At 50.7% G+C, this 25,480-nt stretch overlaps 2 protein-coding genes across 11 annotated transcripts in view; both read left to right on the forward strand.

Annotated features, from left to right (window-relative positions):
* LOC129077055 (transforming acidic coiled-coil-containing protein 2-like) overlaps positions 1-13,550 on the forward strand; it is a gene marked incomplete at its 3' end in the record, with an annotated part of 51,846 nt that extends 38,296 nt beyond the window's left edge. The window contains exon 5 of the mRNA XM_054581234.1: positions 12,455-13,550. Coding sequence (XP_054437209.1) covers positions 12,455-13,550 — 1,096 coding nt within the window. The remainder of the gene's footprint in view (positions 1-12,454) is intronic.
* Positions 13,551-13,570: 20 nt separating this feature from the next.
* Positions 13,571-25,480, forward strand: part of LOC129077226 (transforming acidic coiled-coil-containing protein 2-like) — a 125,196-nt gene continuing 113,286 nt past the window's right edge. For 9 of the 10 annotated variants that reach the window (XM_054581639.1, XM_054581637.1, XM_054581631.1 and 6 more), the window contains exons 1-2: positions 13,571-17,908; positions 18,463-18,576. In XM_054581639.1, coding sequence (XP_054437614.1) covers positions 13,605-17,908; positions 18,463-18,576 — 4,418 coding nt within the window. In that variant the 5' untranslated portion in view covers positions 13,571-13,604. The remainder of the gene's footprint in view (positions 17,909-18,462; positions 18,577-25,480) is intronic. The other variant, XM_054581640.1, reaches the window with a different exon arrangement.

Here is a 25,480-nt window from a genome sequence, read left to right on the forward strand (position 1 = left end):
GGTGCCAAGGGCTTGCTGATGAATTGAATTTAAAAGGAGGGAGGGAAGATTCAAGGACAATTCCTGAACTTTTGGCGTGAGCAGCTGAGTCGATGGGACCTTTTGCTGAGACGTGGAAAACAGGCCAAAGGAAGTCTGTTTGCTGAGCTCCATGGTGACAAATGAAATGCCTGGGAGGAAATCCTGTTGGGACCAGGTGAATCTGACCCGTGCTGACTGTCCCAAACCCAGTCGCAAACGGGGGACACTGAGGAGAAGCGCCCTCTTTGAGAGGAAAGCAAAGTGTCATTGGTGCTTCGGGGACAGCTCATCTTCTGCTAGGCACCCAACACCTTAAACACCCAAACGTACCTCATCCTTTTGGGGGTGAGGGGGTGGGCAGGTTTCTCAGTCCATTTAACGAACATGGACCCACAGCCCAGCACAGGCCAAGGTCTGGGCTCGAGGCCAGAGGTACAGAGATGAGCAGGACACGTTGGTCCAGTTGTAGAGAGAAGCCTAGAAAATAATTGTAGAATAAGCTGAACGCTGTAGGCAGCCTCCAGGGGAGTCCAGACGCAGCAGAGCAGGACTGGCTGTGCTGAGGGAAGGGGCCGCTTCAAAGCTGAGCAGGAGTCCGGGGCGTGGAGGCAAGAAGACTGTTCCAGGCAGAGGGGACAGCTGTGACTGTCACAGACTGCAGGAAGCAGGATAAAGGACAAGGCGTGCTGGCCTCTCCACTAGGAAATTCCAGAACTTCTTTTAATTTGGGAGATAGGTGATGTAGCATGTTTATTAAGCTCAACCTCTTGGCCTTTTTAAAAATACAAATTTAGAACAAAAAGTCTACAGTGTTTGGGTAGCAGCAGATTAGGGAAGGAGGAAAGGTGGTTCGAAGCAAACGAGGCCATCGGCTCGCCTCCCCCAGTCATTTGTGGACTAAAGGCACTTGATGTGGGGCCGGGACCCAGGGCCTCGGCTGTCATCTCGCCCAGCAGCTCGGTGTAGGGGGTGCAGGCGAGCGGAGGGGCTCTCCGAGGAAACCCAGGATGAGAAGGGTTAAGGAACCTGCCCCAGGCCATGCAGACCAGCCCCCACAAAGCCCAGGCGAGAGCCATCCTCTGGAGCTCGCACAGGTGTCTGAAAGTATTTGTGTTGTGGTCTCGTGATTAGAAAGTCCCCCACAGTCCATCCTTAAAATTTCATTTTCCTCTAACCAAGGTCAGTTCTCAGACCCAGAAAAAAAAAAATCAAAAAGATGTGATGCCTTGGCTGGCGTGGCTCAGTTGGCTGGAGTGTCATCCCGTAGACCGAAAAGTCATGGGTTCAATACCCAGTCAGTCACGTACCTGGGTTGCGAGTTCAGTTCCCAGTTGGGACACATACGGAAGGCAACCAGTCGATGTTTCCCTCTCTCTCTCTCTCCCCCACCCACCCCTTTCTCTCTCTCTAAAAGCAATAAAAAAATGTCCTCAGGAGAGAATAAAAAAATAAAAATGGAAAAAGATCTGATGTGTTCCATGAGCAGCACTAGGGCCAGCTCTTCATGACTGAGCCCGTGTGTCCTGAGCAGCAGCATTCTGTCCCTTCCAAACAAACTTCTGTGCCGAGCTGGACTATTCGCGTGCTCCTGCCACGGCAGGGCGTGTCCCGCAGAGCTGGGCACAGCCTCCAGCCTCCTGTCCCGCTTCTGACTCAGTGTTTGTCTCTGGCTGGAAGTAAACACTGAGAGGCGAGCAGGGGGCAGGGAGGGGCGGAGTGAGGGCCCGGCTTCGGACACTGGCTGGAAAAGAAGGTCAAGTGCTGAATTAGGTGTGTGTCTGCTCTCGGCTCATCCGGTTTCAACAGAACATTTAAGAAAAGAGGAGTATTTTTCCATTCTGAGATAACGCCCATCTATTGCAATGACTTGGAAAATAGAGAAAAGTGGAAAGCAGATGGGGGAAAATCACCAATTCTCCTGCCACTTACAGACAGCTGCTCTTAAAACATTAGTGTCTTCCTCAAGCCTTTCTCTTTTCTCTCTCTTGTTTTTTAATGATTGTGAGATAACTGTGTGTATATACATATATACTTATATATCCTTAAATATAAAACATAGACTATATTACACTATATGCTACATTGTATGTAAAATATATAATTAAATAATTAATGGACTATTTCCAGAGCAGTCTCAGATTTATAGAAAAATTGAGCAGTACGGAGAATTCCTGTATACCTCTCCCTCCTCAGTATGTAGTTTTCTGTATTAAGAGTATTTTGCATTGGTGCGGTACATTTGTTACAATTAATGGCCCAATATGGATATATCACTATCAACTGAAATCTAGAGTCGACATGAAGGTTCACGCTTCCTGGTGCACAGTCTACGGGTTTGACAAATGCATGAGGCCACGTACCCACCATCACAGTATCGGACAGGAGAGTTTCACTTTCTGCAAAGCCCCCGTGCTCCGCCTGTTCACTCTCGCTCCCTCCCCTTGCAACCCTGGGCAATGCTGATCTTTTCACGGTCTCCACGATTTTTCTTTTTCCTGCTATCTTTTTTTATTGGCATAAAATGCACCTTGTTAGAGTGCGACTCTGAGAGCTGGATGAGGGTTTCCACTCCCACACCTGTATCATCACACCCAGACCCGAAGCATCGCTGCCCGCACTGTGCTCGCCCATGTCCCTTCCCAAGACTGACAATTCTTCTGACTCTTCCCACCATTGCGTAGGCTTGCCCGTTCTTGAACTTCATCTAAATGGGTTTAAACAACATATATATTTGCTTCTTTGATATACTGCTACTTGCTGATTTTTTAATTTTTTATTGTGATAAAAAAATTGCATAGCATAACATTTACCATCTTAACTAACTCTAAGTACAATCCAGTGGTGTTAAGTACATTCATGTTGTACAACCAATATTTCGATAGTTTCTGAAGGTGGAGGCTGTGGCCATTGATTTTAATATGGATGTTTTAGTTTTTTAAATGTGATTCTAAGTCCTGCATCTGACACATTTTGATATTTGTGTTTTCATTTTAATTTGGTTCACTTTCTCTTTTTTTAAGATGTTATTTATTTTTTTAATTTTAATTTTTAGAGAGGGGAAGAGAGGGAGAAAGAGAAACAGAGAGAAACATCGATTGGTTGCCTCTCGCCCACCACTAACTAGGGACACAGCCCACAACCCAAGCATGTGCTCTGACTGGGAATTGAACCGGCGACCCTTTGGTTCACAGGCTGGCACTCAATCCACAGAGCCACATCAGCCAGGGCAATTCAAACACTCTCTAATTTTCCTTTTAATTTCTTCTTTGACTCATGGGCTCTTTAGAAGTGTATTATTTAGTTTCCAAATAGATGGAGATTTTCCAGACAGCTTTCTGTTACTGATTTCTAATTTAATTCCATTGTAACCAGATAAGATATACTTTGAATGATTTAAACCTTCTTGAATTTATTGAGACATTTTTATGTGTGGAATATGGCCGGTTTTGCAAGCGTTCCATCTGCGTTTGAAAAGAATGTCATTCTGCTGCTATGGGATAGTGTTTAATACCTGCCAATGAGGTTGTGTTGGTTGAAAGTGTTGTATTGATTATCGAAAAAGGGATGTGGAACTATCAGGTTGTAAGTGTGGATTTGTCCATTTCTTCTTTTATCCATTTTTGCTTCAGTGACTTTGAGACTCTGTTATTACATTAAACTTTTGGGACATTTATGTTCTTGTGATGAATTGAACCCTTTATCACTGTATGGCCTTCTTTATGCCTGGTCATGTTCTTGCTCCAAGATCCACTTTGTCTGATATAATCTAGACACGACAGCTTTCTTTTGATCAGTGTTATCATGGTTTATCTATTTTTCCATTCGGTTACTTTTAACCTATTTGTGCCTTTTAAGCAACATTTGAAGCACCTCTCTTGTAGACAGCATATGGTTGGAGCTTGCACTTTTAACCCACTGTGAATATCTCTGCATTGTAACTGGAGTGTTTATAACATCTATGTCTAATGTGATTATTAATATGGTCGGTTTAAGTCTACAACTTATTTATTTTATTCTGTCCATCTCTTTTTTTTGTTCTTAATTTCTTCTTTTTGTGCCTTTTTTTGGGAAATATCATCATTTTTATGATTCTATTTTATCTCCATTTTGACTTACGATTACAACTCTTTGTACGATTCAAGGCAGTTGTTTTAGGCTCTATACTGTGCATCTTTGAAGGAGCACAACCTGCTGTCATGTGATATTATGTCATTTTGTGTATAACAAAAGTCTTGCCACCCTGGACCCCTGCTTCTCCCCTCGGCCTCTTTGCTGTTGTCACAGATTTTATTTTCTCTCTGTGTTACAAACACTGCAATTTATGCTATTTTTGCTTCATATAGCCAATTATCTTTTAAAAGAGATTTAAATAATAAGGACAAAGGCTTTACGTTACCTGCACAATGACCATTTCTGGTGTTCTTTATGTCCCTCCTGGTTGCCATCGGGTATTCTCTTCTTTTGGCTCAAAGGGTTTCTCCCCCATTTCTTGAAATGTAAGTCTGCTGGTGACTGATGCTTTCTGTGTAGCTGAAATTAAAAAAAAAACAACCACTTTTTTCACCTGTGTTTTAGAAAGATACTCTCACAGGGCAAGGAGTTCTAGATAGGCAGGTTTTGTTTTTCTTTCATTAAAGATACTGCCCCGCTGTGTTCTAGCTTGCATTGTTTCCAACAAAAATCTGATGTCACCCTTTCTTTTGTTCTTTTGCCTTTTTTCCTCTGGCTGCTTTTGATATTTTACTGGTTTTAAACTTTTTGGTTTACGATATGCCTTGGTTTAAGTTTCTTTTTTGTTTCTTGTGCTTGGAGTTAGATTCTTGGATCTGTGGGTTTCTAGTTTACATCATATTTGGAAAATTTTCAGCCATTATTTCTTCATAGAGTTTTTAAAATCCCCCCTCCTTGGGGGATGTTAATTATAATATTCAGCTGCTTCAAGTTGGCCCAGGGATCATCAATGCTGTTTAAATTTTTTCGGCCTTTTTCTCTCTGTTTCATTTTGGAGCATTTCAGTTGCTATGTCTTTAAGTTCACTAATCTTTTTCTCTGTAATGGTTAATCTGTTATTAATCCCACCCAGAGTGTTTTTCATTTTAGACATTGCTGTCTTCATCTCTAGACTTTGATTTGGGTCTTTTATGTATCTTCCCTGTCAGTACCTAACATGCTCAATCTTTCCTCTCTCCTCCTGCACATATGGAATACAGTTACAATAGTTTTTAAGAAGGACTCATGTACTGATTCTATCATCTGCATAATTTTTGGGCTGGCTTTGATTCGCTGAGTTTTCTTTTCATTATGGGTCATATTTTCCTGCTTCTTTGCATGCCAGACACTGTGGACTTTACGCTTTTGGATTCTGGATATTTCTGTAATTCTATAAATATTCTTGAACCTTGCCCTGGGATGCAGTTATTTGGAACTGATGCATCCTTTTGTGTTTTTGCTTTCAGGCTCTGTTAGGTGGCACCAAAGCAGTGCTTAGCCTATGGTTAATTGTCCTCACGATGGAAGCCAGACTCTTCTTAGTACTTTAACAAATGTCCCATGACTTAGGAGATTTTGCACGTTGGCTGGTGGAAGCGGGAACTATTTCCAGCGCTTTGTGAGCTTCAGGAATTCTTCCCTGTAAGCCCTTCAGATGGTTCATTCCTAGACTTCATGGTTTCTGCACACGCACATTCTGACTGTACTTTGCACATCTCCGGAGTCCTCTCTTTGTCCACATTTCTCATCTCCGGTTCTGTCCCTTGGGACCTCCAGCGGCGTGGGTCTCTCTGGATGCCCGGTCTGTCTCTCCCTCGGGCCAGGGAGGTGGTCATGTCTCAGCCAGGGCCTCCCTCCCTGGGCCGCTCCCCCAGACCCTCCACTGGGCAACAGCAGGGCCCCCTCTGCTGCTCCTCGTTGCCAGGGCCTCTGGCCCCCACTTCCCAGGTCGCCCGTTGGACTTTATAATTTCTTACATGACGCTTTTCCATCCAGGCTCTTTGGAAACATCAAAAATCATCATATCAAATTTCTTCCTCTGGCTTTAAGTGGAAATGCAGCAAAACACCTGACATTTATTTTGAGAGAGGCGAGGAGACCCTTCTAGAAAAAAAAGTAATAAGAGAGAAGATGTCATGGGTGAGAATTGTTTTTCTTTCCCTTCAAAAGTAGCTTGTATCACACGCTTGCCGTCTCTTGTCTTTTTTAAGGGCTCAAATGCTCACTGTGACAGCAGTTAATCTTCCCAAACTCGTCACTGCAGCTGTGTGAGTGACGGGAAGGCGCCTGGGATGGTTTCTGTGCCTTTAGCATCGAATCAGCTTCGCTCCCGGTGATGTTGACTTCCCGACTCCTCCCCTCCCCACCCCCTCATTTAGATCAGTGGATTACACAGGCAAATGTCAATGGAACAGGTTGGTGACTGGGACTTACTCAAAACAGAAACCTTTAACCACATTTTTGAGCTCAGTCCACATAAGCTCAGTCTCACAGGGGATACAGATGACATCTTACTGTTCAGAGAGGGGCCCAAATTCTCTGAAAGATTTTTAAAATTTCTTCTTTTTCTGATTGATTGATTGATTGATTGATTGATTTTTAGAGAGAGAGGAAGGGAGGGATAAAGAGAGGGAGACAAACATCCATGTGCAAGAGAGACATTGAGCAGTTGCCTCTCACATGCCCCCAAATCAGGACCTGGCCCATAACCCAGGCATATGTCCTGACTGGGAATCGAACTGGCGACCTTTTGGTTCATAGGCAGGCACTCTCAGTCCACTGAGCCATACCAACCAGGATTCAGAAAGATTTTTTTAGTTGTTAGGGGAATTTGACTATGTTCCCTGTTTTGTACTGTGTTGACTAAGGCAGTAAAATTATTTTTAAAATGCTAGAAGTCCTATCAAGAAGTAATATAATAAATATGTTTACCACTATTTCTTATTTCTTGGTGTCAGAATAAAATAAAAATGCTCTCATACTCCAAGCACACAAGCAAAACTCTCCTTTGTATTTTTCCACAGATAACTAGTGAGATTTAACTTAAAATTAAGGAAATATTAATACTCAGGTAAACATTCTATCAAATTCCTTGATATGGGCTTATTAGAGTTTAAAATTTTTTTTTAATGTGAGTAAAAACGGATTTCTTCTCTAATGGGATCGTAGTTTTACATTTGGTACTCAATTATTCAGAAACGTCCAAATGATCAGAGGTGGTCATGTTAGGAATGCATTTAAATGAACTGGTGTTTTGTGGTGACAGCGTCTCAGTCCCTTTGAAGGACAATGACAGATCAAAGTGCGACACCGTGAGAGACAGAGTTCATGCTGGCTGTGGGGAGCACTTGAGTGCAGCGACCCAGCAGCCCCTGCCAGCAGCCGGCCTGTGGACCACAAATTGAATTATTCCGCTGCCTTTCAGGACCCCGTGAGGGTTGCAAAAAACTTGTTAGAAGACAGTTGTGGAATATTTTGGGGAGTTCAGTCCCCCGCTATGTTCGATAACGGGTTCTCATGAGCGGACCGACACCTTGGCCTTGAAGCCATATAAAAGTTCATGTGGCAAAGTGTAGGCTGAACATTAAGGATACTTTGGTGTTTCAAGCACTACGTACACACCCCCACACACCCTTCTCCCCAGTAACTCTTTAGAGCCTACCGGTACTTTCTTTTTATCTATTGCTTGGGTTGTTCAAGCATTACGGTCTTTGTGTTTTTCGATCACAGAATGAACACAGAAAAGAGTTAAAACTGGATTAAAAATACAAAGCTGAGACTGGCAGGGCTGCCGAGGTCAGCAGGCGCCCTGGCATCGTGCCAGGAGTGTTGGGTGGACCAGTTGGGATCATGCACGTGGACTGGACCTGCCATATTTTGCCGTGTATAACGCTCACTTTTTTGCCCAAGTTTTTGAGGGGAAAATGGGGATATGCATTATACATGGGTATAATGATTACATACGATGCGCATAATAATCCCGTGTATAATGTGCATGAAACATGGGTGCACACCACACACGGCAGAATATGGTCATCTGCAAGGCGCACAAAGAAGCGTCTGAGGAGGTGCCTTTCTACGTGAAATGACATCTCAAGGCTGTGAAGCCATGGAAATTTCCATTTCCTTATTAACTTGCGATTCCTTCCTCTGCATGGGTCATTTAGAACATAAATTGGTTTTCTAAGGTCTCCGGAATAAGTGACGCCTCCCTCAGTGCGGGTCCTCAACAGCACTCTATCCAGTCAGACATTCGTATAGTCAGTGCTTGCTCTATGCCAGGCACTGGGGATATAAGACAAGACGCAGCGGGGGAAACGGCCATCCATCCATGTCAATGGCAACTGTGACTAGTGGCATCCCCAGGTGCGCCTGTGAAAGGAGATGGGACCCCAGAAGCCAGGTCAGGGAGGCTTCACTGAGAAGTGAAGGCTGGGGCTGAGGTGTGCTGGAGAGAGGCAGGAGGACCCCAGGCTGCAGGCAGAGGCAGGATGGGGAGCGCTGTGTGGGGCGTTGCAGAAATGTAGGTGGGGGGCCGCGGCTTCTATCTAACAGGTGAAGCCGCGGGAGAGTGCCTCCCTGGCGGGGAACAGAATCAGGCCGTGGTTTCTGAGCCATTGCTCTGGCTGCAGTCCGGTGAACAGGAGGAAGGGGGCGGAGTGGGTGGGCGAAGGGGTGGCCGCAGCCGTCCGGCAGGGCCACGGCCAGCAAGAGCAGGGAAGTGGGTGGTGGCGGGGCCCTGGAGCAGGCAGCGTGGGGCTGGAGCTTGCATTGTAAAGGGACTCTGCGGCCCCAGGCCTGGTCTTGAACTGCTCTAGAAATATTTCTTCATGTGTGCCGTAGGGGGGATGTCCTCTCTCTGCTGGGGTACTGCATGGATTAAATATGATCATAACTGAAACATACTTTGCACGGGCCTGGCCTTAGTAGATGCTAGGTACATAGCAACTCTCCATCTTGACAATGTTGCTTCCTGGATTTGCTGATCTCAAAGCCCGGCAGCGCAGGGTCATGCTTGTTTTTCACCCTCCGCTGGCCTCCGAGCGCTCACAGTCTGCTGGCGTGTTGTGTGCAGAACTACGCATTTAGGATCACCTCTGGAAGTGACTGTCTCCCGCTGGGGTAGTGGGCAGGGCCCTTTCTGCTTCCCCAAGTGTGCTCAGAACTTTGCTGCAGCAAGTAACCGGCTTCCCAGCTCTGCACCCCATGCGTCCTCGTTGCTGGGCTGGGGGCATCTGGCCTGCACAGAGGCGGCTGCCGCCTGGTGCCCTCCTGACCTCTAAACAAAGGCAGCGCCCCCTTGGGGCTGAAAGCCTTCCATTGAGAGCCCAGCCCACTAGAGCCAGCTTTGAATTGAGAACAGAACCTACATCCCACACATTCCGACTCAATCTTGAAGCATAAAAGGGCATTATGTGAGCTTTGACTAATGCCGAGCCCTGAACAGATCCGTTCTTAGAGAACTTTGCCTGCCCCGAGGCAAATCGACTCCTGTGAGTGGCTGTAGAAGTGGCTTCCGAGAGCTAATCAAAGGGGCTGTTGCTGCTCAGCTTCCGAGAAATAAACCAAAGGCCGGTTGTGTGTTTGAGGGGAGAGGGTGCCTCACACTCAGCGGGACGCCTGGTCCTAGGTGCTCTGGGCTAAGACCCCCAAGTTTTCAAGGTGTCCAAATCAAGTGAATTTATCATCTTGTCTTCGGGTGGTAATGCCCACTCCCCCTAAGCTGGCAGGTCCTGCCTGAGGTGGGGACAAGGAAGCAGCTTTGTTTGTTTTATCTCCAGATGGTGTTCTGGGCTCCTTGAGCGAGCCAATGTAAGTAGGAAGGCTCCATCTTCCAATGAGGCACCGTTCCTCTCCCAGACTACTAAGCGGTTTGACCCCTCGCTAATGGCCCAGACACAGTGAAGTTCAAGTGCTGCTTCTGGACAAGTCCATTGAGCCGACCGCCTGACAGCTTGTGACCCCCACCCCGAGCCTCGTGCTTTCCAGACGGCCAGGCCCGGCTCCGGACCCCACCCTGGGGGCTCTCCCTCACTCCAGCCAGCGCTGGGCCAGGGCTCTCCCTGGGGACTTCTGTCCTGACCATTTGGGAATTGGAGGGGTGCATATAATCTACCCTCTGAGTTCTCTCTTCTTTGCCCTTCTCAGCTCTGCTTTTGGGTCAGAAAATGATAATCTGGTTGAGACACTAGCCAACTCTCTCTCTTGGGTCCATCCTAAGTCTTTTCAGTGCCCCAGGCACACCATTCTCACGTCATCAAGTTGGATGACTGGTGCAGCGGTGAGGAGCACGCACTTCCTACAAGGCAGTCGTCCAATGTCACGTCACGTGCTTTGCACAGGTGAGGGAGGGGCTTGGCGAGGGGCTGGAATGCAGCCTGGTCAGGAGCCTCTTCCCCTCTGTCTCAGCCTGTTTAGGCTGTTGTAGAAACACCGTAGACTGGGACTCAAACAACAGGCGTTCCTTCCTCACACCTCTGCAGCACGGAGGTCCAAGATCAAGGCACCAGCAGATTCCTTGTCTGGTGAGAGCCATCTCCCTAGTCCCTGGATGGCCATCTTCCTTGTGTCCTCGCATGGTGGAAGGGGCCAGGGAGCTCCCTGGGGTCCCTTAAATAAGGACACTAATGCCATTCGTGAGGGCTCCACCCTCATGACCTAATCACCTCCCAAAGGCCCTACCTCCTAATACCAGTGCCTTTGGGATTAGGTTTCAACATAGGAGTTTAGGGCACATGCTTCCAGCCTCCCTCCTTGGAAGGTTTTACTCCTGGAGACAGCCCCACGGGACTGAGATGGCGAGCCCTCAGCTCCAAGCTTAACCTCTCTGTCCCCCAGGTTCCTCGTCTGCAAAATGGCAGCGGTACTACCCACCTCACACGGTGCTCACAGCGTTAAATAAGACAATCCATGCAAAGCCTCAGTGTTCAACGGATTTCGTCCTTTATTATTTTCCCAACTTTTCATTTTGGAAAATCAGAAACCTCAAAAATGTTGAAATGATCCCATCTCCTTATGCCTGTTGTCCTAGTCTGCTCGGGCTGCCATAACAATGCCTGGACTGAGTGGCTTCAACAACAAGGTCAAGGCATGGGCAGGGTTAGCTTCTGCTAAGACCTTTTTCTTGGCTTGTAGACGGCACCTTCATGGAAGAGGGCATCCCTGGTGTCTCCTCCTCTTAAAAGCACGCCACTCCCATTGAATCAGGACTCTGTCTACATGACTTTCTTTAACTTAATTACCTCCTTAAAGGCCCTACCTCCAAATACAGTCAGGCTGGGTGTTAGGATGTCAACATACGGGTTTTGTGGGGGACATGACTCAGTTCATTACACATATTTCTAAATTTCAACGGGAAGGTATTTCACCCTCCCACTGTACCCCCTCGTATGTGAATATACGCATTGCCTTGCATGGAAAGCTAGAATTTGTGTGCTGAACATGCAGAGCTGAATTTTTTTTTTTTTTGCTGGTGACATCCAAAACCCCGTGGGTCTGTGTGTGTGTGAATGTATGTGTATGTAGCAAACACTTAAAACAAAATTCCATATATTTTCCTATGATAACTTTAAAGAAAATGATAAAAAGCCTTTTAAAAAACCATACTTCTGTTACCTTTCTACATTTTCAAAATTTTGTATTGGCAATATATCCTTTTTAAATTCTTAAAATGCACTCAATTAAAACTATGTAGACTTGAGAAATACAGTCCAAATAGAGGATGAGATAGCTACTTTACAATAACTGGGTAGTTATTTATAGCAAGTCTGTAATTTCAAGCCCAGTTTCCTCAGGTTTCCTGCATGTTTCCTAGTTTCTCTTCCCACGTTATCCAGCTAAGTGTGTTCAACACAAATATGGGTATAAGGTAATTCAGCTCCTGCGAGCTATATATAGGCCACGTGCAGGAATTCCAAAGCTGAACAGAAAGGACTTGGGATTGGGCCTCTCACGGTAACACCTGTCAAATGTCAAGAATCAAGCTATTATCTTTACTGCAAAGCACAGCTGTGCTTCCTTGTACCTTTTCCCCGAACACCTAAGGATCCCCAGGAGTGTGTGGGACCTCCTTGTAAGCCACACAGAACTGGTTCAAACCCTCTATTATGATATCGAACTTCTTTAAGAACTCTGAGTTTCCCGCATTTTAGGCTACGACAAATGAGTTTCCCTAGTTCCCCATTCAGTACTGACCAGCCCAGAAATTCGCAGACTGAACGTTTGCGATTCCTGGTGTCAGTTTTTGGAGGAAGCGATGCCACGTGTACTGGTTCCGGGAGGGACTGGGCTGGGGGTGTCTCTTGTGGGGAGGGAGGAGCTGCATGAGGACGGTGCGGTTTGTGGCCTTTGATGGGGGAGCACAGGGGTGGTTCTGCCTGTGCTGTGGCTCTGTCCTGGGCTCCCCGAGAGCTCGTGACACAGTTAATGTTCTTCTTGTTGACAGTGTTGAGCACGGAGGCTCCCACGCCGCTCCTGAGGGTGCCACCAGCTTGGATCTGGGCATCGCGTCCCCAGAGGTGACTGAACCCAGGAAGCACCTGCAGAAATCCTGGGGCCCAGAAGGTTCTCCACTGCCCAGCCCACCAGCGCCCTGGGAGCAGGAGAGCCCCTCGGGCTCCGTGCCCTTTGCCGAGAGCCCCCCGACAGCTTGCTCGGCAAGCCCACCGGCTACACCTGAAGGCTGGCCCCTCGTTCGGCCCCTCGCTCAGCACCTCAGGAGGAAATCTTCTCCAAATGTCCAGGGGGGCGCCCTGGCAGCGTTTGCCTTTCCAGGGGACGGCCCCGCCCAGTACAGTGTGGCTGCCATTGTCCCCAGTGCTGGAAGAGAGAACGACCTAAGGGAAGAGGGGCACCTGCCCTTTGCCGAGAGCCCCCCCGAAGCCTGCTCGGCAAGCCCGCCGCCCGCCCCTGAACACTGGCCCCTCGTGCGGCCGTCTGCCCGGCACCTCAGGAGGAAATCTTCTCCAAATGTCCAGTGGGGCGCTCTGGCAGCGTCTGCCTCTCAAGGGGACGGCCCTTCTCAGCACAGTGCGGTTGCCAACGTCCCCAGTGCTGGAAGAGAGAGAGACCCAAAGGAAGAGGGGCGGAAGCCGGCTTCCTCCAGTTCCAGTGACCAGTTGCCCGGAATTTCACCAGTGCCCCGCAGCGAGCCGGTGGAGGCACAGCTGGCTGCAGAGGACAGCCGGCCTGGTGGTTGCAGCTCCCAAAGGAAAGAGGCCGCGGGTGGCCTCCCTCCACCAGAGTCTGGAGTACAAGTGGCCCCCACGAGCCCTTCTGCAGCCCAGTCAGTCAAGGAGAGCTCAGCGGGCCTGGAGGAGGGCCCCCCAGCGCCCGAGACCCCTGCCCCACAAGAGCCAGCCCCCGGAGCCTCAGCCTGCCAAGCAGAGATGCCGCTGCAGGACTCAGTCGCTGACTCAGGGTCCCTCGGGGCCTGCTGTCCCACTGGGAGCAATTCAGGGGCTGCCCCAGAAGCTGAGGCCACCGCTGCTCCCCAGGAAAGCGGCCAGCAGCAAATGGGGCCACAACCGCCACGCACGGAGCCACCCTGGGATTTGCCCCGTCCTGCCCTGGCACCGGGGGCCCGGGGCTCTTTGATGGAGACTCTGGATGCTGGTGACGTGCAGTGTCCCTTGAAGATGGGGATGCAAGGAACGCTGTGCGTGGGAGCAGGGGACCCACGCGAAGGGGCTGTGCTGGTGAGCGCTGAGGAACCGTGTCCAGCTTCAGGCCTCACTCCCCAGCCCGCGGCTCAGGCCTCCGCTGCCCCAGGAGAGCCCAGCTGGCCGGCCAGGGAGATGGCTCCCAGGCCTGAGGTACCTGCTCTCACAGATCCAGCCAAAGAGCAGGCAGAGGCAGGACAGGAGACGCCCACCTCAGATGTCAGCAGTGAGGGGGTGGGTCCAGAAGAGGGCCCCGGGGGCGGTCCTGCCCCTTTGCCCCAGAAGGAGAGAGGACAGACCTGCACCAGGGAGCAAAGCCTTGAAGTCCTGCAAGGGGCACTGCCCCCTCCTCCCAGCACATCAGACGGAAGTGCCCGAAGGTCACCGGGGCCAAAGGCTGAAGCCAAGGCGCCTGATGGCCCATGTATGGCTAAGGGCAAAAGCACACAATCTAGGATTGATCCTCCAGGACGGGAAGAAGCCTCAGAGCCACCTGGCAGTGCTGATCCCGGGAACCTGTGGGCAGAGCAGCCCCAGGCCCTCGGCTGCTGGCCTGACCCAGAGATGAAGCAAGAGGAGGTTTCCAAGCTGACCGGCGACATGGACAGCAAAGTCCTTCCCAGCCTGGCCTCCGTGCGGCCGCCCAGGGAGGAGGGTCCCAGACACGTGGACCGGCCCAGGTCTCCATCAGAGGCTGCCGCTCGCGGCTCAGAGGCGTGTGGGACCCTGGGAGAAGTCCACGTGGTTCACGCACCCAGCTCACTGAACGAGCCCCATGAGCAAGGCTCCATCACGCCTCCTGGGCCGGATGGAGCCGGTGAACCCGCTGTTCCCACAGGAGCTGTCCGGGAGGGGCCAGGGGTACAGCCCAAATGTCCTGACGTCCTCCAGGACGTGGGGGGACTGGGAAGAATGGACTGTCTTCCTGCTTTAGAATCTGAGAAATCAGACTTCCTGTCAACTTCTGCTGCAGAGGTCACCCCTGAAGCCGGGGACGTGGAGAGCTCATCTGAAATAAAGACCAGGAGCCACCGGTCGGCGCCAAAGCCCGGCAGCTGTGATAGGGAGGGCTTGCTGAGGTCCCCCCAGCCCTGTGGGCTGGGGCACGATGCAGCTGGACAGGAAGTCCAAGCCGATGGGCCACATCCCGCCGGTGTGGAGACCTTGGCAGAGGACTGTGGGCTCACGACGCTCATTCCGGAGCATGATCAGCAGGGAAACCCATCCTGCACAGGACGCCAAACACAAGCAGCCGCACCTGAGGGACCGTCAGGCTCTCCTGAGAGCCATCGCCAGCTGTGCCCGTCGGGCCCAGAAGCACCTGTCTCTGATATGCTCGGGGAGAAGGCTCAGCTGTGTGAAAATGAGAAAGAGGCTTCTCCAGGTGATCCAGGCTTTAAGAACCCAGGTGCGGATTCTCCCCAAATCCACGTACCCACAGAGCCTCGAGGGGATGGGAGCTTGTACGCTCCCAGAGGAGAGGAGCAGGCTTCCAGGTTGGAACTGCAAAGTGAGCTCCCCACAGTCAGTCTGTCTGACGCTCCATGTTCGGCTCCCAGGGACACAGTTCCGGAGAGCGCTGTGACAGAGCCGCTGGAGTTGTCAGCCCCAATAAGACCCGGGCTGCCCGCACTCGGGGAGCATGGGCAAGAGGGGGCATGCAGGGACAGCCAGGCCTCCAGGGTCTTGCTTCCTGCCGCAGACACCTCACAAGACTCTCCCCTCGCAGGGAGCTTGAGCAGAAGCGAAGGTTGTGCCGGGCAGGGGCCGAACAAGCCCCAACAGGAGCCGGGCGGTGAGCCGAGAGCCAGCAGCCAGCATGAAGAAGCCTGTCCGGGGGATGCAGGTGTTTCTGAAGCAGCTGACGCCCGGCCCCCACTCCAGGCCTTGGGTAAGACGAAGGAGGCAAGCGGGAACACAGCAGGGGCCCCGCCTTGCCGGCCTGACTCAGTAGCTCTCCTGGATGCGGCTCGCTGCCCGCGAGCCCCGGCGCCCGCCAGCCCCGGCGTCACGCCCGCTCAGGACGCCCCACAGAGGGCAGCGTGTGATGAAACCCAGGAAGGCGGGCGGCAACCAGAGCCAGCCCCGCAGAAGGAAATGGAGCGTCTTGCCACCTTGGATGCAGAGGCCCAGAAGCTTCCTGGAGGTTTCCCATCAGCCGAGGAGCAGCGAGGTGTGGTGGGGAGCGCTGCTGAGATTGGTGGGGGTGTTGACAAAGGAGACCTGGGGGTGCAGGGGGCTCCAGAGGAGCCAGAAGGTACTCTGAGTGGCGGCTCCCTTCAGATGGACCAGTGCCCCTCCCCTGGGGAGCAAGCTCGCACCCCTGCCCACAGTGAAGCTGGCCACACTGAGCAGCCCTCGGCCAGCTGCCAGGACGCCTTGGCGCCAGCGGGAGAGGTGGGTGGGATTCCCAGGAGCATGGTGGATAGTTCTGCAGCCCAGGCTGTCCCCAACCCAAAGAAGCCCCTGCCATCAGAGCCACTGGAAGATGCCACTCCAGACACTCCTTACCTGCATATTGACAGCGCTGCCAGGAAAGGGGCAGGAGATGGTCCTAGAGGTCATGGTGAAAGCCCTTGTCTACAGGAGCCTCTGCCTGCCGTGGAAAATGCTGCCTCCAGGAAGCCGGCAGCTGGTCCTCTTCCCCCCCTGTCGCAACCAGGAGCAGCAGGTGGGGACATCTCCATGGTGCAAGCCAAGAGCAGAAGCCCCAAAGCCAGGAACTTTGAAGGCCCTGGGGACTCTGTGCCCTACCTGGACGGGATGCTGCTTCCGGCCAGTGGTAAGCACATGGCCGGGGAGGAGAGTGCAGACAGAGTTCCCGGGGCGGGCACTCAGCCCCGGGAGATGCCCGCACACCCTGTCAGCAGTGAGGCGGGCGCGGAGGGTGGCGGGGCGAGGACGGTAGAACCTTCCCAGGACCCGAGGAAGGGTACATCGGGCGGGGTGGACACAAGCCCCAAGCAGATCAGCATGACTGCCGGGTTCCCTGACTTCAGGGAACATATCACCAAGATCTTTGAGCAATCCGTGCTCGGAGCCCTGGCCGCCGACCGGCCCCAGCGCACACCAGGAGAAAAGGCAGGAGCTGGCCGTAGCGTGGGGGGCAAGGACCTCAGTGTGCCATCAAGCCCAGAGAAGCTTCCAGATGGGACTCAAGCAGCGGTGGTAGCCCCTCTACCCGCCCCTCCTGCTGGACTCTGGGGGGACTCAAAGAAGCAGAAGAAGCAAGAGTTGGCTGTTGAGGCTGAGAGTTCCCACGTGGTTCTCCAGGATCCAGCTCCAGAAAAGCTGCTGGGGCTGACAGGGCCGATGGGAGAGCAGAACCTGCCAGGTGCCGGTGGGGGCAAGGAAGTGACCAGGGTCCCGCTGATGCTGAAGGAAAGCGAGAAGCAGGAGGAGGCCGGAGAAGCTGCACCCGGGCCAGGCCGCCAGGCCCACTTGCAGCAGGGAAGCGGCCAGCAGCCACCAGCTCCAGGGCCTTCTCCACAAGCTGCTGCTCCAGAGGCTCCTGTGGAGAAAGCTGCTGACTTGCCAGTGGCTCCACAGAGCCACAGGGAAGGGGACTCGGCACCAGACAACAGAATTCCTTCCGAGAAACAGTCCCAGGATGCACCTACCAGCAATGGTCAACCCAGAGAAGATGCTGCCTGGGGCTTTGCCGACACAGGAGCTCCAGGTGACACGCCAGTGTCCACCTCTGGCCTGGGGGCTTCTGCTCCCACTGTGACTGAGGCCATCAGTGAGCCCTGGACCCCTGACACACCTTGTGGGGAGAGGAGGCCTGCAGGTGCCACTGGGCTCTCAGAAAAACAAAATGGCCTGGGCAACCAGAGCGCCACTGAGCCAGCAGCAGTGGCAGACACGCCCCCGGAGCCTGGGGTGGTGGCAGGGGCTGCTCGGGAAGCAGAGGGTGACGTCACTTTGAGCACTGCTGAGACCGGGGCACGTGTGCCTGGTGACCTGCCGGAAACAGGTACGACGAGGATGTTCCCTGGAACGGCTCCTGCTGCTGTACTGCCAAGGAGCAGTGGAGACCCAGGCTGCGCTGAGGGGTCTCCGGGGATGGAGGGCACAGCCACCCCGTGCGGGGGCAGCCTGGCTGGGCGCCCGCAAACTGAGCTTCCCACTCCTGTTGGGGACGACGGGAAGGCATGTGTCTCCTCACCTCCAGAACCTGAAGAAAGTCAGGACCCTAAACATCAAGACCTGGCTCCGGAAGCATTCCACGCTGAAAGGTACTTAAAAGAATAAATTCCCAGGGGAATGTGGGGTCCTTGTCCAAAGTGATTCTCACCCTGATTTCTGTCAGTCAAATAGGTGGGTTGTTATTAAGAAGCTACGTTTTCCATATCTAATTGTTTACATTTACTTGCTTACAATCATTCTCTGGATGTGCTGAGATTATGAAAAATGTGAGCATAATGGGTGGAGGCGTGGGCGGTGTTGGTCGAACAGGTCTCATGCCTTTTCTTGTGTTCTTTAATTCATCCTCCTTAAACTGTTTCCAAAGCATGAGCTGTTTACTGGCTGGCAGCGCACTATTGGGTCATAGGCTCTAGTTGATTGCCTGTTTTTACTGGAGTCCAGATACATCTGTGTTTGAATCTGCATTTATTTATGCAGAGAGGCCCAAATGATCCCAAAGCATCTCAAACCCACTGACGGCCTGAAATTCCTTTTTGTCCTAGGGCTTTTGGCATAGTAGTCATTTAAAGCTTTAAATGGTATATGGGCTTCTCAATAGGAGGAAGTGCCTTTCTTACCATCTGTTGCTTTAATGTTGCCCTAGAAAGAGCCCCGGGCGTGGCCCGTCCACCTGCCCTTCAGTTCCTGAGAAGGATGCTCCGGATGTCACCGGCGAGGTCATTTCCAGCGAGGCCAGAAGAGCGGGAGGAGCAGAAAGGTCAGTGAAAAGGATCAGCCTGTTGGAGGACCGTGGTACCTCCCCTCGGCCGAGGCACCCTGTGTGGGTTGCAGGGCAGGGTACTGCGCCTGCCTGCGTCCTTACCCAGGCAAAAGCAGGGAGCCGGTCCCCTTCCTCACACAGGGAAAGAAGCGCTGAGGCCACCGAAAGCTCGGTAGGCGTGAAAGGGGTTGAGTGAGTTGCTTTCCTATCTGAGCTTATTCCTTTTCTTTTTTTTTTTTTTTTTTTTTTTTGGAAAGCCAGATTTATTGAGATATAATTCAAATACCGTATAATTCACTCATTTAAAGTATGCAATTCAAAGGCTTTTAGTATCATCAGAGTTGTGTGACCATCACTACAATTTTAGGTGATGGTTGCTCCCCCAGAAAAGCCCCTGCACCCCTTACACATCACACCTCGACTCCCCACCCCGCTGAGCCCTAGACAGCCACTCATCTAGTTTGTTACCCTTTGAGGCGTATGGGCTCAGCCTTGATTTAATCTCTGAAGTAGGACTCTCTGCTCATCAATAGCAGTCACACTCCATTGAGACCTCGAGGTTAGAGGCAACAAGTGACAGAGGAAACAGAATCCCAGACCTGCGCACTGGCAGGGCACCTCGCCTGCCTCCTCTTTCCTAAGTGACATGCCACCTCTGGCTGTGCAAAATTTGCTGCTCGGAAGTTTCATCCCTTTGGGAAATGAAGGTACTGTGAGCAGGTACGTCGTGAACAGGCTTTGGAACGTCCTTGGACATCTGGCTGTCCCGCGCTGTGCGCACGAGCGCATGCGTGGGTGCGTGCACGCGAGAGCAGGGCGGGGTTGCCCTTTAAATTAATACCTGTGGCTGGCCAGTGTCTTCTCCGTAACAGCTGCAGGCATTTTATAAATGATTTGACTCATTTCGCACACGCTGAAAGAATGTGCGATCACCTGTTTTTTCGAGCCTGAGCACTTCCAGCAACACCCAGCTGCCTTTCCTGCCCCACATAGCTCTGGGCCGAGGGATGCAGGCGCTTCTGCGGAGACAGATGCAGGTTTAATCTGCGTCGGACACCTGCCTCTGCTGCTGACTTAGCGCAGAATTCCCTGCAGCCCTGGCTGGCGTGCAGTTTGACATTCCCAGTTACAATGGAGGCAAAATACCTAACCAGGAAAGCCCTCCCTCTCCCCACAAATGAGACATTAGCCCCGTTTTCAATGTCCGTGGATATTTTATCACCTTCTTGGAGAACTCAGGGCCAAACATACAGCAGTTGAATGAGTATTTTATGGTTCATTGTTTTAATCACTTTAAGTTTTAGAATTATAATTTCTAAATTAATATTAATTGGTAAGATACAGAAAAGTACAAAAGAGGATTCACATACCACCTAATGATTACAGTTATTTACTGTTTTAGTGTATTTTCACCCAAAGCTTTTAAGTATTCACAGGCTTGATTTCCCCCTGCCATCAGAGCTCTTTGCAAACAAATCTTAGTGGCAGAAGTTCTATCACTTATCAGTTTCCTGAGCAGTGGATATTCAGGTCGTGACCCATGTTTCTTGCTCACTTTGCTCTGCGTCCTTACGAGTCATAGACTTTGACTCTCGAGAGCTGGGCCATCAGGTACGTGTGCACTCAGCAGGTGTGAGTGTTGGGCTATATGTGTAAACACACACCTGGCATTGAAGATTTAGTATGAAAAAGACAATGTATATCATTAATAATTTCTATATTGATTATAGGTTAAAATTAAATTTTGAATATATGTTAGACTATATTATTAAAATTAGTTTCACTTATTTTTTTCCTGTGTTCAATGTGGCTACCCAAAATTTTGAAATTCCATGTGCAGTTTTTGTGTACACAGCTTGCATTTGTGGCTCAAGGTCTATTTCTGTGTGGATCATTTGGCTCCGTCACCTGCTTTGCCCTGCTCCTTGAAGGAAAGGAGGATAAAGAGGGCTGGCCTTACTAGTGCTTCGGTCTCTTGGGAAGCACTTCTCCCACTCTCTCATTGGCTGAGGATTTCTGGGAAGAATTCTCAATGGGCCCTCCCTTCCAGCCTGCCAGGTGAGGTGACCTCTGGCTCCCCTCCCTTAAGGGGAGTTAAAGAGGCATCAACGTCTGAGCAAATAGGCTGCAACAGATTCCAGCTTATACTTAGTAGGCAGTCAAAGGTCTCCAGAAGAGTTCAGGCCAGCTCTGCTGGACAGAAATATGATGCAAACCACAGATGTGATCTTAAATTTTCTACTAGCCATGTTAAAAATGAAACAAATTTTGATACTATATGGAGTAATTATAATAATAATGATATATAATTTAATAATTATCAAATTCACTTTGATATTTTATTTAACCAGTGTATCATGAAAGTTATCATTCAACATGTAATTGATATAAAAATTATTCAAGGAATAGTCTACATTCTTGTTTTCATAGTAAGTCTTTGAAATCTTGTATTTCATACTCACAGCATATCTCAGTTTGGACCGGCCACATTCCCAGCGCTCAACAGCTGTGAATGGCCCGTGGCTGCCATACTGCATCCTCTAGGCCCCTAAAGCATTGTGACAGCTATCGACAAGCCTTCCCATGGGGTCCCCAAAGTCCTATGTCTCTCAGCCCAGCAACCACAATCCTACAAGTTTAACACAAACATTGGGAAAGCTTCTTTGCCTTGGAGATGAGGTTTAGGACCTCTGGTGAACCTGTTCACTACAAGGACCTGTGCTAGGGACCTGGGCAGGTCTGAGAGTCTGGTCAAGGCCAGGGCGGGCGTGACCTGGGAGCAGCCAGCGTGGCATGTAAAGGTGAAGTCGGGCAGCAGTCTGGGAGAAGTTGGGCATCCACACTTTAGTGGATGCTTTCGGGAGCTGGCAGTGATGAAATTCATGCAAGAGGTCCAGATCCCCACCCCAGCTCTGTCCCTTGCTGGCTACGTGCAGGGCCTGTTTGCCCAGCTATAGAACGGGCATTTCTGTACCTGCCTCATCAAGTTGCCATGAGATCTGAGGTCACTGACTTGAGTGCAATGCCTGCAGGTTCTGGGGCTTGGTGGGTGTCGGGTTCCCTATTACGGTTCTGTGGGACGGGCCTTTCCCATGCAGTCAACTGATCGGCTGCCGTTTTTCTTCAGGTGGAGCCTGTTCTCCTGGGGGATTGAGGTTCCAGCCTGGTCATCTATCTTTTCCAGTACTGAATTCTTTGTCTGATGAAATGTTTTTTAAAAGCTTGTTGATTTTTAAAGAGAGAGGAAGAGTCGGGGAGAGGGACGGACAGACACAGACATCAGTGTGAGAGAGAAACATTGATTGGTTGCTTCCCATATGCACCCTGACCTGGGATCAAACCTGCAACCAAGGTATGTGCCCTGACCAGGAATCGAATGCCCAACCTTTTGGCGTAGGGGGCAATGCTCCAACCAACTGAGCCACACTGGCCAGGGCTGTCTGCTGAAATGTATCAATGGCTGAGGAGAGTGAATTCTTTCTTATTCTCTACTGTGTAGCCCACAGCAATCTGCTTTCAGTTAAAAGGTTTTGAGATTGTGTTTTATTCTAAAACCTTACATGTATCTTTTACTGTGTGTTGCTGCACACTATATTTCAACATAAAAATAGTATTTTGAGTTGCCATGAGAAGAGCAGAGCAAATCAAAACCAAACTTTCTCTATTGTTAGTGATCGGGTGCCATGCTTCTATTGACTCTGGAATTCTGAAGATTCTGCTGACTTGCACAGAGCTGATACCACAGGTCAGATTCGGTATCTAAACATGTGTCTTTCCTATTCTGGTGACAGGATAGTTTGATAACTCAATCTCATACACATGTAGACGCAGGGAGCACAAATGTGTTTACTGTTTATTTCTCAACTTTGGGAGTGATGTTGGCCCTGCTGGTGGATGTGCCATAGGTATCCTGTGGCCTTGTTTACCTCCAGCCACCACTGCACATGTGAGGGGCACATGGACGCTGGACTGAGAGGCAGCGGATGGCAGGGGGCTCTGTGAATTTCTGTACATCCTGTGGTCCCTCCCTGTGGGGGAGTTGGGGACCCATGGACAGGCTCGCTTGATTTTTAGAGTGTTCTGCAGCAGGTGCTTGAATTGCTGTGAACTTGGGGTGCATGCCACTCTTCCTTGTGGATGGGAAGTTGAGAACATGGTGTTGTGCTTACACTCCCCTGATGGTCGACATGTAGCTCTGGATCCATCTTGGGCACTGCTGAGCTGGTTTTTCGCTGCATATTTATTTAAAAGGGGTTTTTTCTTTCCCATGATGGAAAATAGTTGGAAAAGCATGCTCCTCAATCATTAGTGCGTTTTGAGAGGATGAAATGACTCCCAGATGCTTAGGGTCTTTGCGCAGACCTAGGCTAGCCCATGCGGGGCAGTTGGGTTGAAGAGTTGGGAGGGGGGAGGGGAACAGAGGAGCAGCTGGCATCCGGCCGAGGCAGCCCTGGCGGGACCTGAAATCAACCCTGGGTCTGCTCCTCGCCCTTCCTCCCACGCAGTCTTCCCGCGGGGCCTCTGCTGCTTCCTTCTCTCCTCCTCCTCCTCCTCCTTCTAAAATTACCAGCTGTGACACTATGTTTTCAAGTTTAAGAATAAGGCTTTGAGGATGGTTACAGCTGCATAAATTAAAGAAAAGAAAAAAGAAACATTCGAATGTAGTTCTCTTAGCAGTTAAAGCCAGGACAGCAGATCCCGCCGTCACGCCCCTACCCCCCCCCCCGCCCCCAACAAGATCCTTCGAGGTTTGATTTTATAGTACATTGCTCCTATTATTTTAACCTTCCTTTTGAGCAATACTGGGCTATGACTGGGCCACCACTCTGATACTCCTTTCGCTTAGAGCAATTTCCTTCCCCAATGGGAGGCAGCAAAGTCAAGACAGGCCCGTTCATATCCCAGAGGCTCCTTGCTGGCTGCGCTGCCTTGGATAAGCCACTTGACTTTCCAAACCTCAGTTTCCATATTTATAAAATGGGAAAAATAATTAAGGTTGAACACAGATTAAAACTGGCGTTTCCAAAGCATGTCGTATAGTGTCTGGTATATGGTAAAGTGCATAATAAAAATGGTAACTACTGCTGTTTGAAATGTATTGACCAAAATCACTGGGCAATTAAGCAAAAGGAGAAAATGCCCAAGGCCCCAAAGGAAGCGGTCACAGACCCTGTGGGACTAGGGCGCTGTGAGACAGGACGAGAGCCAGTTCCCAGCCGTCGGCCCTCCCTCTGCGAACCTCTGTCTGTCATTGGGGGTTTCCCTAACGCTGCTTGGCTCCCAGGGGCTTGTTACGTGGTTCAAAGGCACATAGGAGCTGAAGACTCTACAAACGACTTGGATGTGTATTATTAACAGCTTCAGTCCTTGTGAACCATCACATGTAAAGGTTGCAGGAGCTTTTACAATGGATAGCCTTTATGTTCTGGAGCTTTTGTGTTCCATAATTAAAACCAATTTTCGTAAAGGTGAGCCTATCCTTTGGCAAAGTGCCAAGTCACTTGGGCAAGCTGGTGGAGGTGGCAGCCCCCTCAGGGACAGGGGCTGACTCTGCCACCAGGCGCCTGTGATGTGGATGCACTACCGTGGCTCCCTGCTCTCCTGGACTTCTGAGCGCTCTGCTTGTGACCTCTGTCACGTCGCACCTGGACCCAAGGGTCAGCTTCAGGGCAAGGTGGTGATTTTCCAAATGAGAGTGTCCAAACTGACCAGGCCTCTCTTCCTGGAGCCTCTCATTATTGTCGCTGGCGGGAGCCGCTGCATTATACCGGAATTCAGGTTCGTTTCAGCAGCAGCACTGGAGAAATGGATATTTTTTGAGTGGAAGGAAACGCAGGGCATTCTTGTTGAGACGCAAAAGAGGGAAGAGACGAGGGAACTAACTGGCGCCTGATGACCCTTCATGGCGCCTGGTGGCCCATTTCCCCCTTGATGCCTGAGCTGCCCTGAGGACGCAGTCCCGGGTCGGGGGCCATTCTTCCCAGCAACACCAGCCCCCCAAACCTCCTTCTAGGCTTTTGAGAGAAGAGCATACAGTTCTGAGTTCTCTTGAGGGACAAGCACAGGCCTCAAAGTTGACAGACCTCAAGTTCCACCTCCATGACCTCGGGGAATGACCCTCTGAACCTACTTACTCACCTGTAAAGTGGGGCACATAGTACCTACAATTAAAGGGCACTTGAGTTTGAACATGACACATGACAGGGACTCGCTATTAGTCCTCTTCCACTTCCTCCTCCTCCTGGGCCATGGTCCTTCCACGTCCGGCACCCGAGTTCAGTCTCATCTCCTCTCATGGCTACTGTTTGCAGAGCGGGGCCAGGGGCTCAGACAGGTGACGTGGCTCAAGGGCAGAGAGCAATGAGCGTTAGAGCTGGCGCCAGAGCCCTCTTCTGGAAAGTTTTCCAGACATCAACTCCATGTTTAGATCCCTGATCATTACCTCATTAGCAGGTGGTTATTTGCTACGCCAACACCGTCCACCAGAATGTTCTACAACAATAGAATGAGTCCGTCTCTCTATCCACTATGGCAGCCGCTGGCCACGTGGGGCTACCGAACACCTGAGATGAGGCCACTTGAAAATCAGTTTCAGGGCCACTGAGGAGCTGAGCTGTGAATTTCATGTGACTTTGATTTATTACACTTAAAACTGCCATGTGGGGCTAGTGGCATTTGCATGGGACAGCGCAACTCGAAGGCAATTTCTTCACCTGTACATAAGAGGTTACCAGTCGCTGTCAGCCTGTGAGGCTCTGGATGTGCAGCCCGGCACGGGTTTGGGTGCCTGGGGCGCTCAGGGAGCGCGCGCAAGGTTCCTCCTTTTGCCCCGTGGCCCTGCAAGTGGGAAGGCCCCGTGGCTGTGTCTCTGGAGTGGAGACCGGGGCGCATTCACAGCAGA

This window comes from Pteronotus mesoamericanus, unplaced genomic scaffold, assembly GCF_021234165.1.
Source record: "Pteronotus mesoamericanus isolate MK-2021 breed Mesoamerican mustached bat unplaced genomic scaffold, CSHL_Meso_final contig_657, whole genome shotgun sequence".
NCBI lineage: Eukaryota > Metazoa > Chordata > Mammalia > Chiroptera > Mormoopidae > Pteronotus > Pteronotus mesoamericanus.